The sequence below is a fragment of the Arachis ipaensis genome, chromosome B07 (assembly GCF_000816755.2).
Source record: "Arachis ipaensis cultivar K30076 chromosome B07, Araip1.1, whole genome shotgun sequence".
Lineage (NCBI taxonomy): Eukaryota > Viridiplantae > Streptophyta > Magnoliopsida > Fabales > Fabaceae > Arachis > Arachis ipaensis.
The window spans coordinates 109,941,276-109,960,359 of NC_029791.2; the positions used below are offsets into that span (position 1 = coordinate 109,941,276).

The following is a 19,084-nucleotide window of genomic DNA, read 5'->3' on the forward strand; positions in this document are numbered from 1 at the left end:
CTTTGCAACACTTGAAAAAAAAAAAGTCTTGGCAAATTAAGTATTTTATTCATGTTTTTTAAAAATTTTAGATTTTTCTGATTATAAAATTACATAAAATAGACTTTCAGTTAAAACTATTTGTGCCACTACAATTAATAGTTATATAAAAAAAATATATTTTTTCACTTATAAATATTTTTCTATGTTTATTTGATGCCAATATATTAGGAGTTTAGATATAGAATACTGCTACACATACAAGTCTTTTTGGCATAGAAATCATACAAGCCACTTACATAACGCGTGCGTGTCACGTTGTTCCTATTTGTATCCTGCGTTCCTCTTCCTCCTCCTCCTCCTCTTCCTTCTTTTTCTCATTCTTTGCGTTTTTTCTCTTTTTTTTCGCATGTTTCATATTCATCGTCGTTTTTTTATTACTGTTGTTGTTGCTGCATTTTTTTCTCTTCCTCTTTCTATTGATTTTGCAACATTATGAATTTTTTCTTCTTTGTTTGATTTTTCCTCCCAAAATGAATTATAAGAATATGAAACAAGAAGATGAAGAAGAAGAAGAAGAAGAAGAAGCAGAAGATGAGGAGGAGGAAGAGGAAGAGGAAGAGTTTTGAACTATGTAGAACTTATAAGCCCACATACACCGAAAATTCTTAAACAATACACTCGAATATCTTCGTGTTACACCCAAAATATTTTTTTGTGTTACACCCAAATTTGCTGCAAATACAGAAAAATATTTCTTCTAATGCTGCATTTTTTCTTCTTCTTCTTCTTCTTTTTTTCCTTATTTCTTTCTTTGTTTTAGTTGAATGAATATAAGTTCATCCTCTTCCAAGTAATTTTGCAGCATTATATGTTTCTTCTTCTTCTTTGTTTGATTTTTTTTTTATTTTTATTCTTGATAAAAGAGTACAACAAGAAGAAACTTGAGAAGGTAAAATAAAAAGAAAAATATGAATAAGAAAAAAAGAAGAAGAAGATGGTGATGATGATGAAAAAAAGAAGAAGAAGTAGCAGAAGATAAGGAGGAGGAAGAGGAAGAGTTTTGAATTATGCAGAACTTATTAGCACACATATACTGAAAATTCTTAAACAATACACTCGAATATCTTCGTGTTACACCCAAATATCTTCGATTTACACCCAAATTTGCTGCAAATACAGAAAAATATTTTCTCTATTACTGCATTTTTTTTCTTCTTTTTTTCCTTATTTATTTATTTTTTAATTGAATGAATGTAAGTTCATCATCTTCCAAATAATTTTGCAGTATTATGTGTTTCTTCTTCTTCTTTGTTTAATTTTTTTGTTTTTATTCTTGTTAAAAGAGTACAACAAGAAGAAACTTGAGAAGATAAAAAAAAAAGATGAATACGAAAAAAAAAAGATGATAATGATGATGATGAAAAAAAAGAAGAGAAGAAGCGGCAGAAGATAAGAAGGAGGGAGAAGAAGAGTTTTGAATTATGCAGAACTTATCAGCACACATACACCAAAAATTCTTAAACAATACACCCAAATATCTTCGTTTTACATCCAAATATCTTTGTGTTACACCAAAATTTACTGGAAATACAGAAAAATATTTTTTTTCATGCAGAACTTTTACATTACATTCAATTCAATCCATCAACGATGAAACATTATTCACCTACAAAATCATAAACTAACAACGAAAAAATTAAGTAGAATTGAATCATACCTCAACCACTTAATTGGATTCAAAACAATAATCAATTTCATTTTGGTTCAATTGACAATCACTGTTTTGGAATTTTAAAAATTTTTAAGAATTATTTTGAGATTTTTCAAATTTTTTCGGGACTATTTTATATTTTACCTTGGAGACTAATTTGTCCAGCTTGCACACGTGGACACTTAATGACTATGTGTGTAAGTTAACATTCTACATCAACAAGTTACCCTTAATGACTAATAGATGAAGATTGTATTGCCTAACAGAATTAAACGTTAAAAATTATTTTTTATATTTTAAAATCTGAGAGACTAAAGTATTCGATTTCAAAAACTTCATGAACTAATAATTTTGGTAATTACTCTTTATTAAATTTTATATTACTTTTAGAGTATATATTCAAATGGGTTTCTAAAGAATTTTGCTTTAGACGATTTCGTCTCTAAAATAGTTTTATTACATTGAAGTTCATGAACTTTACAAAAGTAAGACATATAAGCCTCTACCTTAGTCAGATTCATTATTTTCACTTAGACAAATAGATCGTTAAAAGTGTGACGGAAGAAACTATATGTTTTACGTTTATAAAGTTCAAAGAACTCAACGTAATAAAATTTTCTTGTAAACAAAAATATCAATATAAAATATTTTAAAGACCTATTTAAATATTACAAAAATGTTTGAAATATCTGAATATTCGGTTAAAAATTTTAATATTCTAAAATTAAGGATACTAAACTTAATTGAGGACACCCGAATACTTTTTTAAATTTTAAAAATCACCCTTTTTTTTCAATCTTCAATGGTTCTTCTCTCGATCGTGAGTTCTGCTTCTTCTTCTCCTCTATCGTTGTTCTGCCTTCCATCAGTGTCGTTGTTCTGCCATCCACCATTGCGATTGTCTACTTTTCCTTCGTGGAGGCACTACCTTGGTATCGCCACACCAGCTATTTTGCAAACCTTCGTTTCCATTTTCCCCTTCACGACGACACCATCCTCGGTGCAGTTTCTGACCGTGTATTGGGCCGCCATCGTCGCGTTGGGTGGTTGTGCCTGTTACTTAGATTATTTCTTTATTAGTTTAATATTGATGGTAATTATTTATAGTAGGAGTACATAAGGAGTATATAAGGTTAACCACTAAACATTTTTTTAGTTTTCTGTTTTCATTCATTTAAAATTTTTCAAAATGAGAAGAACTCATTTTTCTCTTTCTCTTAACTTTCACTCTTCCTCTTTCATCAAACCATTAACATCTCAACTTGAATAGTTTAAGACATGAGATTTTCTTCATGGTACGGTGAGCGTGGAGAGCAATCAAGTTGTGAATCGAATTAAAAGGTTGTGAATTGCCAATAGTTGCCAATGACGTTATTTTCTTTCTTTCCCTTATTTTTCCTTCGACATTTTCTTTTTCCCTTTCTTACCACTTCTTTCAAACTCATCCAATAGAGTTTGATGAGAGCCTATTTCACAAGATTCTTTCTTAGTGAACATAATTGTTCCATATCAACGAATTGGAAGGAAGAAGAAGATCTGAATTCTTATTATTCTGTGATTCATTGATTTCTCAAAAATGGCGGACATGGTGAATAGATATCCTCGAGTGGTGCTTTTGACAACTAGAGCAATGCCAATCTCCTTCATCAATTCACGAATCTTCAATCTCAAATTTCAAAAATTAACACAAATCAATCAAACCCTTATTTTCTCCACCCTAGAGAAAATCTAGGCAGTAGAGGTCGTGGAGTTACAATGGCATGCTCTCATTGCAACAAGCAAGGCCGCACAGAATATGTGTGCTATAAGAAGCATGGGTACTCCTCCCATTTTCAGCAACGACAGCAACATAACACCACAATCAATCACGTGATTACTGAGGATCATGATGATACCATTGCATTACATTTTAATGAAGAATTATGAACATTATCACTCTAAAATCTGCACTATGGGTCATGTGACTTTCGACTTAAAATATTTTGCAAGCTTTCAAAATATTACTCCAATCAATGTGATATTGCCAAATGGGACGAAAACTGTCAGTACCATAATTGGCATAATTACTTTTTGTAAAAAAAAATTTCTCAAAAATATTTTATACATTCCCTCTTTTGATTTCAAATTGATCTCTATGTCAAAATTAACCTCAAACTTATATTGGCAACGGTTAATCGATGATAAGTGTGGTGAGATACAAGATTAATCCACATCAAAGATGATTAGCATTACTAAGTATAGAGAAGGGTTATATACAATGAGTAGAGAACTAGAATTCTCTCACTTTCTCCCTCCTCCAACAAAGCAAGCTTCATTGGCGGCAACTTTGACTATTACTCATCACATAACACCTTCACACACTGAGCACAACAACATTTGGCATCTTAAATTAGGACACATACCCATGCATAAACTGATTTTAATGAAGAAATATTATCCGTTTTATAGATTGTATTGCTTCAAAACTTCCTTGTAACTCATGTCATTTTGAAAAATAAAAAAAAAATTATCTTTTGATCTTAGTACAACTAAAATAAAAGATTATTTTGACTTTGTTTATATGAATATGTGGGGTCCCATTTCTATCCTTATTAATGAAGGACATAGGTACTTTTTTACTGTGGTGGATGGTAAAAGCAGATTCACCTGAATTTTTTATGAAAACCAAATCTGAGGCATCATAATTGGTTATTAATTTTTTGAATTTTGTCAAAGTACAATTTAAAAAAATAAGTTAAGTGTATAAGGACTGACAATAGGCCAAAATTCATTCTAATATCATTTTTTATATCAACTAGCATTTTATACCAAATTTTTTGTGTAGAAACACCAGAACAAAACGAGATTGTAAAGCGAAAACACCAAAACATTTTAGGTGTTGCTAGAGCACTGTTATTTCGATCAGGAATTCCACATTGTTTTTGGCAATACGTAGTTGCTCGTGCTATTCACCTAATTAATAGGCTGCACAGCACTAAACTGGATAATACTAGTCCTTATAAGCTTTTGTATGGTAACATACCTATCCTTTCATATTTAAGAGTATTTGGTTCTCTTGCATATGTCTCCAGATTAATAAATTCAAGAACAAAATTAGATTCAAGAGCTAGGAAAACAACTTTTTTCGGTTTTAAATTTAGAACAAAGGGTTTTCGTCATATTGATTTAAAATCAAAAGAAATTTTTATATCTAAAAGTATAACCTTCTATGAAACTCACTTTCCATTTTCACATTCCACCAGCACTGACATTCCTGTAGCACCCACTCGTACTCCACAATGTATTGATCTTTCTCAATATGATACACTTGATAAACCGCTATTTTACGGTTTATCTTGTGCTTAATTCAGTAGATTTTACCCCATTATTCTCACACTTATTCATAAAAATCGCATGTTTTACATTTTCCTTCCTAATTTTGTGCTATGATTGAAAACATGCTTCTTTGGTATTAAATTAGATATTTTTAATCCTCTCTTATTACCATTTGATGCTGTGATATGTTTGTTGAGTGTTTTCAGGGTTTATAGGGCAGGGATGGCTTAGAGGATAGAGAGGAAGCATGCAAAAGTGGAAGGAACACAAGAAATTGAAGGAATTGCAAAGCTGTCAAGCCTGACCTCTTCGTATTAAATCGATCATAACTTGAGCTACAGAGGTCCGAATGAGACGGTTCTAGTTGTGTTGAAAAGCTAACTTCCGGGGCTTCGAAATGATATGAAATTTGCCATAGTTGCCTTGCTGTTAGGCGACGCGTACGCGTGGATGACGCGGATACGTGGATACTGCGGCAGACAAGCGACGCGTACGCGTGATAGAGCCACGTGCTGTACGTATCAGAAATCGCTGGGGGTAATTTCTGGGCTATTTTTGGCCCAGTTTCAAGCCCGAAAACACAGATTAGAGGCTGCAGAGTGGAGCAAAATGGGATGCATTCACTCATTCACACTTTCATACACAATTTTAAGTTTTAGATGTAGTTTTCTAGAGAGAGAGACTCTCTCCTATCTCTAGGTTTTAGGATTTTTAGCTTTATTTCTTCTCTAATTCAGATTTTCATGTTGCTTTAATTTAGTTTCTCTTCTATATTCTATTATTCTAGTTCTTTAGTTATCTATTTCCCTTTGTGATTTTCTTATTTTGCTAATTTGGTTTATGAACTCTCATGTTATATTCAATTTCTTATTAATACAATTTGAGGTATTTCATGTTTATTGCTTTTTTCTTTATTTTTTGTTACTGATTTCTTGCAATTGTTAGTTTAGATTTTATTATCTCTTAGTAATTCTCCATGCTTTTATTTTGTACCTTCCAAGTGTTTGATAAAATGCTTGAGAGGATTCTAAATTAGATTTTTATGTTCTTAACTTGGATTAATTATTTAGAGACTCTTGAGTTATCAAAAGTCTTTTGTTGATTGGTAATTGAGACTTGCTAGTTGGCTTAGGCATCACTAAATCTAGTCTTTGATTAGGACTTGTGAACCTAAGTTGATTTTGCTCACTTGACTTTCCTTCATTGTTAGAGGTTAACTAAGTGAAAGCAAAAGGAAATTATCATCACAAAATTGATAATGATAGCTAGGATAGGACTTCTAATCCTCTTTCCTTGTTAGGAGCTTTCTTAGTTAGTGATTTATTTTCTTGCCATTTTACCTTCTTGTTTCTTATTTCAAAAACCCAAAAATATACTTTTACATAACCAATTATAAGAACACTTCCCTGCAATACCTTGAGAGACAACCCGAGATTTAAATACTTCGGTTGATTTTTATTGGGTTTGCTTGAGTGACAAACTATTTAAATTTGATTGAGGTTTAATTGTCGGTTTAGAACTATACTTGCAATGCGACTATATTTGTGAAAATCTTTACCGATGAATTTACCACCGTCAACACCATTCACACATCATGTAATCACCCACACATACCACACTCATAGATTCAAATGAACATTTCTCAAGCTCAATGCATTTACCAATTTTCTCACACATCATTGCATCCATTACCATATCACATACTAACAATGCACCTACATCACAAAACTATGACATCACACATGACTGCATCACTAGAAAATTTGAAAGAATCAAGAAACCGCCTACTTATTTGAAGGACTACCATTGTATGATAACCTACGTAGCTCGCTCTAGCAACTTTGCCAACTCTAACTCTTTATATCATATTTCACAACACTTGTCATATGATAAACTAACCCCAAAATATAAGTCCCTTTCTCTAGCCATCACCTCAAATCTAGAACCTAACACTTATGAGGAAGCGGCTGAACATGAATATTGGAGAAAGGAAATACAAGCTGAATTGGCAACTCTAGATCAGAACAAAACTTGGTGTCTCACTAAACTCCCAAAAGGCAAGAAGGGTGTGGATTGCAAATAGATTTTTCGGATAAAATTCAATTTTGATGGCACCATAGATAGGTACAAAACCAGGCTAGTTGCAAAAGGATTCACTCAAGTGTAAGAAGTGGATTATGGTGATAATTTTAGTCCAGTTGTCAAAATGACTAATCTACGAGTAATGTTAGCATTAGCAGCAGCAAAAAAATGACATTTGAAACAGCTGGATGTCAATACTACCTTCCTTAATTGAGATTTGGATAAAGAAGTTTATATCAGGATACCACCCAGTTTAGTTGTGTCACAACTAGGTTTGATTTGTAAATTGTAAAATTCTCTATATGGGCTTAAGTAAGCAAGCAGGCAATGGAACATTAAGCTCACTCAGACTCTTGTTGATGCTGGTTATAAGCAGTTTTTTAATGATCATTCCCTCTTCATCAAGAAACAATCCGAAATCTTCACTACCATCCTAGTATATGTGGATGACTTAGTTTTAACCAGGGATGACATTGGCCAAATCAATTCCATTAAGCAAATTTTGGATGAAAAATCAAAATAAAGGATCTTGGTGATCTCAAGTACTTCTTGGGAATGAAAGTAGCACGCTCTAACTTTGGAATTTACATTTATCAGCAAAAGTACGACATGGACCTTCTCAAGGATTTTTGTTATCTAGATTGCAAGCCTCTCTCCACTCCATTTGATTATATTATGTTGTGGGACATTTGAGCTCATTTTTGAATTGTGCAACTACTTCTCACCTACAGACTACTTTCTATGTACTCCAATGTTTAAAAGGCAGATCTGCAACTGGTCTATTCTTCTTCTCTACTTCTCATCTGCATCTCACTGGATTTACCGATGCTGAGTCGGCTACTTGTGCCGATACCCGTTGCTCTGTTTCGGTTATTGCTTCATGCTTGGGAGCTCTCTTGTTAGCTGGAAGAGTAAGAAGCAAACTACCGTTGCCAAGTCGTTTGCAGAAGCTGAATACAGGTCTTTTACTGTTGTCACTTGTGAAGCTAGTTGGTTATCTTTCTTAATGGATTTCATTGGTTTGTCGCTTTCAAAGTTTACCACTCTAGTGAAAACCAGTCATCCATTCACATTACCAATAATCTCATCTTTCATGAAAGAACTAAACACATTGAAGTGGACCATCATATTGTTCGTGAAAAATATTTGTCTGGTCTCATTCATCTTATGACGGTTCGTTCTAAAGACCAACTTGCTGATTTTCTTACCAAAGCTCTGCCACCGGATTCTTTTCTTTCTAATGTTTCCTAACTAGGATTATTAGATTTAATTTATACAATTCTAGCTTGCGGGAGGGTGTTACATAGATTATTTTTTTATTAGTTTAATATTAATGGTAATTAATTATAGTAGGAGTACATAAGAAGTATATAAGGTTAACTACCAAACATTTTTTTTTAGTTTTCTGTTCTCATTCATCTAAAAGCTTTCAAAATGAGAACTTAATTTTCTCCTTCTCTTAACTTTCACTCTTTCTCTCTCTTCTAGTTCATCAAATCATTAACATCACAGCTTGAATATTTTAGGACATGAGATTTTCTTTATTGTCGTTGTGGACATTGTTGTCTTTCTCAGCCGGTTCTGTTCCCACCACGTACGATCACCAACATTCAGAGCTTGTATTTCGCATTTAGGTAGGCTGGTTCTTGAATCAGAAGTTCCAATTACAGATCTAGCATTATTGTTGTAATTTGAATTTGTGGTAGTTTTGTTGTTGAACCTAATTTGAAATTTGTATAATTGAGAATCAAAATATTTTATTCTGATTATGAAAAAATAATTCTGCGGTTGCATATTTTTTTCTGATACAATTGTTTCTTTTTTTTGCCTGCATCCAGACTGAGTTCCTTGTAAAATTAACAAAAGTGGTATTGTGCCTCTCAAAGATGGTGAAATTTAAAATTTTACATACCTTTTACTTGGTCTCAGATCTAGTATGAGTTGAACAAATACGGCGGTGTTGAAATACAATTGAACAATTTGTTAGGATACAAAAATCTAGGAGGCTAGTTTAATGAGCGATTTTAGTAGAACTTAGTTATTTCCTCTAGTATTTGGAGGCATGATTAGGAAGGAAATCAGTTTGCGTAGTTTTTTTTTTTTTGTCTTCTTTTCATGCAGTGTCCATTTATAATTTTGAATTGTTTGTGTAAAATATTTATTTTTTTTATTTGTCATATAAATCAAAATTTTACCGAGGTGTTATATTAGTGTTATTGCTCAAACAGAAGGAGGGGGAGGAGATGGTAATAAGGCAATGGGAGTAGTGGATGGCGATGAGGGTGAAAATTATAAATGTAGGATATACATAAATAAAAAAATTTATATTTCATTTAAGTTTTTTAGATGTTTAACGTTAGCAGGGACTTAATTAAAAAAATTAAATGGTATAAGAATTTAATTAAAAAAAATATAAAAAATCAATTAAAAATTCGATAAAATTATAGAGACTTGCAGAATAATTAAACTTAAAAAAAATGAATTGGATACTAGTCTTTTAAAAGTTAAGATAATTTAATTCTTCAACTATATTCATTTTTAGAAAAAAAAATGAATTTGTCTCTGTTAAAAATGTTATGGATTAATTTAAAAATTATTAACAATTAATTGTGTATCATCTAAATAAATAGTGACCAATATGTTTTCTTTTAACTTATCTAAAAACATACATCATAGATCATAATTTAGGGTAGGATAAAGTATATTTTTTGTCCTTAAAGTTTGACAAAAGTTTTAAAAATATCCTTAAGTTTTATTTTGTTTCAATTTTGTCCCAAAAGTTTTCGATTTGCATCAAATATACCTCTGACGGCTAATTTTTCAAAAAATTTAAGATCGATTCAACAACAATTTCATAAGAACAACCTCTCAACACAAGCAAATCAAGCATAATTTTCATGCATTATTGTTATATTGGTCTTAAATTTTTTGAAAATTTAGTCTCCGAAAGTATATTTGATGCAAATCGAAAACTTCTGGGACAAAATTAAAACAAAATAAAACTTAAGAGTATTTTTAAAATTTTTAGCAAACTTCGAGGACAAAAAATATATTTTACCCTTTAGGGTATTATTCTAAAACTAAAGTAAAACTACTAGACGTGGACAAAGATAATTGGATTCAAATGCACTATGCCTGCGGTGAAAGCGTCCCTCATTTTGAATAGACTTAAAATTATGAGTTATATATATATATTATATATAACAAATTAGTTATTAATAATTTTTTTGAGAAAATGATTCCCGATATTTTAGAATATCAAATAAACTAATTTGTGATCAACTAAGAAAGTTAAATCAACTTCGATTTTTTTTTTCTAAAAAAGAAATAATTGAGTCTTTAATTTTCTAAATAAGGAATATAACTGAGAGGTTAAATAATTCTCTAAAATTTTAATATACAAGTTAGGAGACTAATTTGTAGATTAATTTTTCAAACATTACCCTTCTGATTTTCATTATCATCATCATCAACCTCTTTTACTCTTTTAATTTCTTACCCTTCTTCTTCTTGGGCAAAAATTAGAATCAAAAGATTGAAGAATGAAATTGTTAAAGGTGTTGAAACTTGCCTTTTCTGCACACTTATCGTATCCCTTTGTAGCAAGAACACGGCGAGGTATGTGGCCTAAATACTCTAAGAGTTTTCGACGATTACCATCATCACCATCATCATCATCAGAATCTTCGTAACCAGATTTACTTTTCTTTGGGACGGCACATGGATGCCACGTTGAAGCAACATTCTTTGATATGCATATTCTAGAAATTGGATTTTGGAACACCGTGAGGAGTAGAGATATGAATCCCAACAAGATAAGCTCTGAAACAGAACATAGTAACTTATTAGAAAATTTTGCTTCTTTTTTTTTATAGAATTTAACATTGGAGGTGAAGTTGAAAAAAGAAAATAAAAAAATACAAGTACCTCCTTTAACCTTCTCTAATGCTTCATAAAGAGCAGTTTTGTTATTTCTTTTGAGCCACTGCAGACAATTAACGAGTAAAGTACAAATTCACAATATGATAAATTCATTATGATTATATATATATAGTTAGAACCATATCAATTTTTAACATTTACGAAATGGAAATTTTGACAAATTGAGACCTGTCCAAAGCTCATTTAATTACCTTTCCAATAGCATGAATAATATGTTCTATGATGATTGAAATAGCAAGCAAAACAAAGCACACAATTGCAACAGCCCAGGTTGGCGTTTCCTCCAACGTTCGCTCTTTTTCTCCACCAGCCATATTTATATAATATTTTTGTTGTAAATTTTTATGAAACTTAAAAGAGAGAAAAGAATTGCAAGCAGAAGTTCAGAAGATTGGATAGATACATAGATGGATATATATAAGAAGGAACTCAAGGAAGGACATCTAACGGAACACTAGAGCTTAAAGAAATTAAATATATAAAGTTGGTTTGGATATTATTACTGATACAAACATATAGATAATGAAAATAGAAAGTGTTCCACGGTAGCAATAGAAAAAAAATTTGTTTTTATTTTATGGAAGATAGCATTCAAATTCAATGTAAAATTAAACAAGTTGGAATATCGTCGTATTCATGACGGTGAAATTTTCAGAGAGAGATAGATATTAAAGGAAAGAAAGAAGGTAACGCACATCAGATATTAGAGAAAGCAAGATTATATTCATTTTATTTGACAAGTTGAGAGCAATATGTTTTTGTCTGGTCAATGGAAGGAAGGAGGAAATAAACACAAGAGTGAGTGACGGGCAAAGTTTGGTACCCATGACAAGTGGACTTCTTTTTAAGTCAACAATTAATGCATTTCTTTTTCCTTGGCCGGTAGTAGAAGATAATAACGGGAGTTGAATTTTTCGCAATGGGAGCCACTTCTATAAGAACATCTTTTTACATCTTTTTATAAAGACATAGTATCTTCATCAATTAACACTTGACATGTGACAATGATTAAACTCAAATGTGGTTAATTTTTTATGGGTTTTTTTTGTTATAAAAATTTTTTGTATCTGAATCAATTAGTGATACAGTTTTACTATACATATAAATTTTTTTTTGGCAAAGAAGTAAAAACAAATTAACCCTAACTAAATAAGTTTTTTTTGTCTTATTTCTTTTTTTTTTTTTAGTTGAATGAATGTAGATTCATACTCTTTCAAATAATTTTATAGTATTATGTATTTTTTCTTTTTTTTTTTTTAGTTGAATGAATGTAGATTCATATTCTTTCAAATAATTTTATAGTATTATGTATTTTTTCTTTTTTTTTGTTTGATTTTTTTTTGTTTTTATTCTTGTTAAGAGAGTAAAATAAGAAGAAACTTGAGAAGGTAAAACAAAAAGAAAAAAATGAATAAAAAAAAAGAAGAATGATGATGATGAAGATGATGAAAAATAAGAAGAAGAAGAAGCAGAAGATGAGGAGAAAAAAGAGAAAGAGTTTTGGATTATACAGAACTTATCAGTACAAATACATAAAAAATTCTTAACAATATACATAAATATTTTAGTTTTATACCAAAATTTGCTACAAATACACAAAATTATATTCTTTAATAATGCTGTATTTTTTTCTTCTTCTTCTTCTTTTTTTAAATTTCTTTCTTTCTTTTAGTTAAATGAATGTAGGTTCATCCTCTTTCAGGTAATTTTGCAGCATTATGTATTTTTCTTCTTTGGCAACTGGCAAGTTGGTTTCACGTATAAAATTAGTCATTTAATTATTTTAATTAAATGTAGGCAATTAAAGTCGACGTTACCGTTGTAGAATTGATATTCAATTGTTTTTGTTTCGTCCTCCCATTTCTTCCATCGTCTCATCTGTTATGGATGCATTAAATCTCACAATTAATTAAGTTTCTAATACCATGACTAAACGAAGGACAGAAATAAGGTCCCATAATATTCAATTTCATAGTATATGTAAGGGGAAAATAGAAGTGTACCTTGGTTCTTCCCAAAGCTAGTGTTATAATACATTGTAGTATATGAAAAATTGCCAGGACAAAAATGAATATATGGAGCTGGTGAATTCCATATGCAGAAACAAAAGCAACCTTTCCCTGAGATTAATTTTTCAAACATTACCCTTCTGATTTTCATTATCATCATCATCAACCTCTTTTACTCTTTTAATTTCTTACCCTTCTTCTTCTTGGGCAAAAATTAGAATCAAAAGATTGAAGAGTGAAATTGTTAAAGGTGTTGAAACTTTCCTTTTCTGCACACTTGTCGTATCCCTTTGTAGCAAGAACACGGCGAGGTATGTGGCCTAAATACTCTAAGGATGTGTGTGGTTCAAAGATTAAATTTTATTACCAAGTAATCTTATTCCTAGGCATTATATTCCTAGGAATGTGATTACTTGGAATATATGATTCCCATATTTGGTTGTAAAATTTAATATATTGAAATATTATGTAATAATCCTAGGAATGACTAAATTTTTGTTTGGTTGAGTTTAAATATCTTGGTCATATTATGTAATATGTCAAAATTACCCTTAATCATTCAAATTAAAATATTAATGACTAAAAATTAAATATTTTTTAAATTTACTAAAATACCCCTAATAACAAATATCTTAGTAGCACAGATTAAAGTAAATGAACTAATGAAGAATCACTCCAAAATCCAAGAAAATACACAGCAGTAGGATCAACAATAAGTGAATTTATGTACATGAATTAGAGTCAATTTCTTACGTACTTGAGAATCAGCTTCATATTCCATTTCGGTTTCTTCCAAATTTACTTGGGTGTTTTCATTCACTTGCCGATCACTCAAGGTTGCTTCGCGCTCAGCCTCCATTGTAGCAACTGCTTGAGTTACATTTTCTGCATTGCCTCCTTGAGCCCTATCTCTACCAAATGCTATTCCCAACTCCTCAAAATGTGGAAATGGTTTATTATAGAGGCCATTAGCATTAGGATGTGACTGAAATTAAAAGAAAATAAATAAGCAATTAATATTAAAAAACTTAAGATAAATAAACTTGTATTAAGAAAGTTATTTAGAATTTACACTCTTCCATTCATTGAAAATTTGTCGCTCCACCACAATCATTTTATCTTTGTCATTCCAACCAAATCCATTCCCAGCTGTGCCCATCATCTCAACTATTGCAAAATATTGTCTTTTTAGCAATTTCACCCTTGATTCAATGTGTGGATTAGCCTAAACATAGCAAAATAATTTAAAATTATTACTACTCAGATTAAATTCAATAAACTGAATTTTAATACAATGATACCACAATTCATCCAAGCATAACTAAATATAGTGAATGTATGGAGCAGTAATAATCATTTAGTTTTCGCATACAGGATCTGAAATAATCATAAAATAGTCTACCATGACTTAAAGTCTTAAACTTTTCTCTTTCCTTTGGTTTTTTTTTTTGACAGTTTAATCAAACTCTTCTAACCACTTACTGATAACGAGGTAGAGAATACAGTCTGGCCTGGTTGCTTGGTTCACCATTCAAATTTTCAAGAAGAAAAAAATTAACAAGAGAACTGGAAATATACTCTTAATTAAATAACAAGGAAATTTTTATTTTATTTATTTTATCTATTTTAATCTGTTCCAAGTAAAAAATATAAAATACTGAAGCACCAACATGATTAGCTCAAATGAAATGTAATTAATTTTCATTAAATAGTTTTAAATTCAAGCCTTGTCTATGAACAAATTTTATGTTGAAGGACTTAGTTCAATAGTTCCAGTTGAAAATGCCATTTTTTTTTGTCACGGTTTTGGGCTGGACTACAACCCAACCCAGAGAACAGATCAATGAGAGCACAGTAGTAAAACATCCCAATATAGAAGCATAAATATTTTGTAAGCTATACAATTATAACACAAATATAGAATTGTAAACAAAGAAAACAAGTATTATGTAAAAAAATTGTACCTTAAGATCACATCCAGGGATTTTTTCATGCAGCATTTTTTCCAAATGTTTTCCATAACCGGATTTAAACGTGCCATTGTCACACTTCCAAGAAGTAGTTGCAAGCTCCACCAAACACTCAACTAATTTTGCATCTTCGTGTGGCGTCCATTGACGCTTAGTTTGCTTTGAATTAGGTCGAGTATTCTCTTCCATTTTCTATAGACTAATAAGCAGAAAATAATACAAGACAATTTTTCATCATCTTGAAACAAGAAATCACACAAGCAAGAAATCATATATAATATATATTATGAAGAATGTTAGGAGTCAATATAGAAAGTTAGATAGTATTGAAAATACATGGAAAGAAAAATTGAATGAATGCATGCTTATTTGCTTTTTTTGGTTCATTATCATACGTACTTCACTTGCTGTTGCTGCATTGTTGCATAGTCATTTTACTTCCTCAATTCAAATCAAATTTTTTTACTCCCAAAGTTACTCAATCACTTCTAGTAGCTTATTCATTCTGGCCCTATGGGTGTGTGTTGGTGATATATAAATGAGTTTAATTGAAAGTGGACTAGAGCTAGTTGTATAAAGATAAAGTTTCTACCCCTGCCCTTCTTTTATTTGTTCCTGCTTTCTCTTTTTCTCTTCTAAATAGATGAAGGATGAATCACAATATTAGTCAAACAGCATAAAAATTTAACACAAGGGTTTAAAGCAAAGAAAGCTCCTCCACATCCTGCTCTGTTCTATGAACAAGCTATGAGAATACAAAGTAAAGGGACTAGCGTGTTTACTCCACAGTCCTTATGAATCCTTATGCCACAAGAATCAAACCCAAAATTTTATAATACAGACTCAAAAACCTTGATAGCAGATTTGATTTCCCAACCCCTGAGTCCCCAATCAGAACAGCTTTGAATAGATAATCACACTCCTCATCAAATGCATCAGCCATATATCTATCTTGTTAATTAGCCTCTCTACCTGCTTTCACTTTCACCCTTCTATCTATCTATCTATCTATGTATATGCCTTTATTGAAAATTCTAAAGGAACAAACCTAGTAACTAGTGAGGAGTTGAAAATAAAACCAAACCAAAAATAAGAATTGTTGGATATGAAAGGAGAAAGCTACAGGGTACAAGGTCATGATCACACTTATGTAATGTTATAATTAATTAAGATTACGAAACTAGGAGGGGCCAAGACACAATCCTTTCTTTGGATGGTATTATTATTATTATTATTATTATTATTATTATTATTATTATTATTTACTCTCACAGTTACACTTGAATGATTACTAGTCCTTGATAAGAGGTTATATAATTATTATTTGTTTTTAACATGTTAGCTTGTAACTACTACTTTTTCAGTCTTTCTCTGGAGCAATTCATGCTCCTCCACATCCTACTCTATTCTATGAACAAGCTATGAGAATACAAAGCAAAGGGACTAGCGTGTTTACTCTACAGTCTTTATGAATCCTTGTGCCACAAGAATCAAACCCAAAATTTCATAATGCAGACCAAAAAATAATAACAATTCTAAGTTACAGCATATGATTGAAAACAGAATCAACAGAGAAAAAAATAAACACAACTCTATTTTATAACCTCAGCATTCAACCTTTGATTCAATCCACCATAGTCTTTGTCTTATATATACATTGATCAAAAGGTTAAAAAAAGCCTTTTCCAATTTCAAAAAAGAATTGCTTTCATTTTTCAAAGGACTTTGAGTGTTGTAGTAATCATCAAAGAACCTCTTGTTATGCTTCCTTAATGACATTGCATTTCAAAGAACCATATATTTTATTCAGTATCACAAACCAATCAGCAATAAAATTAACAGCAATGAATCAACTATTTGACAAAATATTTTAAACCTAGCACAAACCTTCATGCCAATAAATTATAGCACAAACATAGTTCAGGAAAAATAAATAAATAACAAATAAAAGATCCTTACCTGAAGAAGAAGATTTTGTGCTTGAAAAAGATGAACAAGGTTGCAGAAGACAAATTAAACTCTCTTTGATGGCTATTGCTGAGCCGCGAGGAGGGAGAGAAGCGAAGGAGACAACACGAACAAGAAGCACCACTCGAGACGATGAACACGGACAGGAAGCACGAATAGGAACCGTGAGCTGTGATGATGACACGAACGCGAACGATTTTCTTCTAGAATAAGGAGCGCAGTGGTCGTGCAAATCGAAATCGGCGGCGAGGCGGCGCCGACGCCGGTGGAACCTCCGTGAATTTGAAGAAAAGCCTCGCTAGGGATTGGTGGACTTCTTTTTAAGTCAACAATTAATGCATTTCTTTTTCCCTGGCCGGTAGTAGAAGATAATAACGGGAGTTGAATTTTCCGCAATGGGAGCCACTTCTATAAAACTGCGAAGAACATCTTTTTACATCTTTTTATAAAGACATAGTATCTTCACCAATTAACACTTGACATGTGACAATGATTAAACTCAAATGTGGTTAATTTTTTATGGGTTTTTTTTGTTATAAAAATTTTTTGTATCTGAATCAATTAGTGATACAGTTTTACTATACATATAAATTTTTTTTTGGCAAAGAAGTAAAAACAAATTAACCCTAACTAAATAAGTTTTTTTTTGTCTTATTTCTTTCTTTTTTTTAGTTGAATGAATGTAGATTCATACTCTTTCAAATAATTTTATAGTATTATGTATTTTTTCTTTTTTTTTGTTTGATTTTTTTTTTGTTTTTATTCTTGTTAAGAGAGTAAAATAAGAAGAAACTTGAGAAGGTAAAACAAAAAGAAAAAAATGAATAAAAAAAAAGAAGAATGATGATGATGAAGATGATGAAAAATAAGAAGAAGAAGAAGCAGAAGATGAGGAGGAAAAAGAGAAAGAGTTTTGGATTATGCAGAACTTATCAGTACAAATACATAAAAAATTCTTAACAATACACATAAATATTTTAGTTTTATACCAAAATTTGCTACAAATACACAAAATTATATTCTTTAATAATGCTGTATTTTTTTTTCTTCTTCTTCTTTTTTTAAATTTCTTTCTTTCTTTTAGTTGAATGAATGTAGGTTCATCCTCTTTCAGGTAATTTTGCAGCATTATGTATTTTTCTTCTTTTTTGTTTGATATTTTTTTTGTTTTTATTCTTGTTAAAAGAGTAAAATAAGAAGAAACTTGAGAAGGTAAAACAAAAAAGAAAATATGAATAAGAAAAGAAGAAGAAGGAGAAGAAGGAGAAGAAGGAGAAGAAGAAGAAGAAAAAGAAAAAGAAGGAGAAGGAGGAGGAGGAGGAGGAGGAGAAGAAGAAGGGGGAAGAAGAAGAGTTTTGAATTATGCAGAACTTATTAGTACAAATACACTAAAATTTTGTAACAATACACAAAAATGTCTTGGTTTTACACCGAAATTTACTACAAATTAAGGTTCTAAAAATCGGATCGGACCGGCCAATTCGACCGGGTTAAACGGGATCCAGTCATTTGGCCGGTCCAGTTGACTCCCAAAATCGCTTGGCAAAAAACCGATTATAAAACTAGTCGAATCGACGGTTAACTGGTGAACCAGTTGAATCGGCCAGATTTTTTAAAGGCCCGAAGCCCCATCAGCCACCGTCACCCCTAGTCGCCGCGACTCTTTTCTTCCTCAATGTCTCTGTGCTCGTTGCGAAGCCCTACCAACCACCTTCACCCCTAGCCACCGCCACTCTTCTTTTAACACCCTCACTATCAGAATGTCACGCTTCTGGCTGCGCCACTCTAATAGCTCGGATATTACGACGACTCTAAATATATTTAATACTAAGATAGGAGCCTGGCTAAAACTTAAAACCGTATAACTTTTCAAAAGAATTTTTGTTGAAAACATAAATACATAGTCATAAACCATATACCACACTTAACAAGAATATGTATATATATATATATATAACATTAACTTATAAACATTACATAATACAAATCCTATCCCTCTTACAAAATGTGTAAAGATAAAGGTGAGGGAAAAATATAATATCTAAAACAATGCAATACATCATATAAACAAAAATGAATTAAACTCTTCGTGATTTCTTTGCCAA

The 19,084-nt window shown here is 31.2% G+C and overlaps 2 protein-coding genes across 2 annotated transcripts; both read right to left on the minus strand.

The window, feature by feature from the left end:
- LOC107607623 (MLO-like protein 2) lies at positions 6,584-11,584 on the minus strand. The gene is made up of 4 exons (XM_021107917.1): positions 11,224-11,584; positions 11,018-11,075; positions 10,607-10,912; positions 6,584-6,723 (listed from the first exon to the last, which is right to left on the minus strand). The coding sequence occupies exons 1-4, from the start codon at positions 11,344-11,346 to the stop codon at positions 6,584-6,586; spliced, it is 627 nt and encodes a 208-aa protein (XP_020963576.1). The 5' UTR covers positions 11,347-11,584.
- LOC107607624 lies at positions 13,748-17,277 on the minus strand. The gene is made up of 4 exons (XM_016309553.2): positions 16,971-17,277; positions 15,006-15,210; positions 14,114-14,266; positions 13,748-14,026 (listed from the first exon to the last, which is right to left on the minus strand). The coding sequence occupies exons 2-4, from the start codon at positions 15,198-15,200 to the stop codon at positions 13,748-13,750; spliced, it is 627 nt and encodes a 208-aa protein (XP_016165039.1). The 5' UTR covers positions 15,201-15,210; positions 16,971-17,277.

Coding starts and splice junctions, on each gene's coding strand:
- LOC107607624 (XM_016309553.2), bottom strand. CDS start 15,200: ATGGAAGAGAATACTCGACCTAATTCAAAGCAAACTAAGCGTCAATGG. Junction 14,267..15,005: donor TCCCTGGATGTGATCTTAAG/GTACAATTTTTT, acceptor TGCTATGTTTAG/GCTAATCCACACATTGAATC. Junction 14,027..14,113: donor TTTTCAATGAATGGAAGAGT/GTAAATTCTAAA, acceptor TTTTAATTTCAG/TCACATCCTAATGCTAATGG.
- LOC107607623 (XM_021107917.1), bottom strand. CDS start 11,346: ATGGCTGGTGGAGAAAAAGAGCGAACGTTGGAGGAAACGCCAACCTGG. Junction 11,076..11,223: donor TTATTCATGCTATTGGAAAG/GTAATTAAATGA, acceptor AATTGTCTGCAG/TGGCTCAAAAGAAATAACAA. Junction 10,913..11,017: donor ATTAGAGAAGGTTAAAGGAG/GTACTTGTATTT, acceptor GTTCTGTTTCAG/AGCTTATCTTGTTGGGATTC.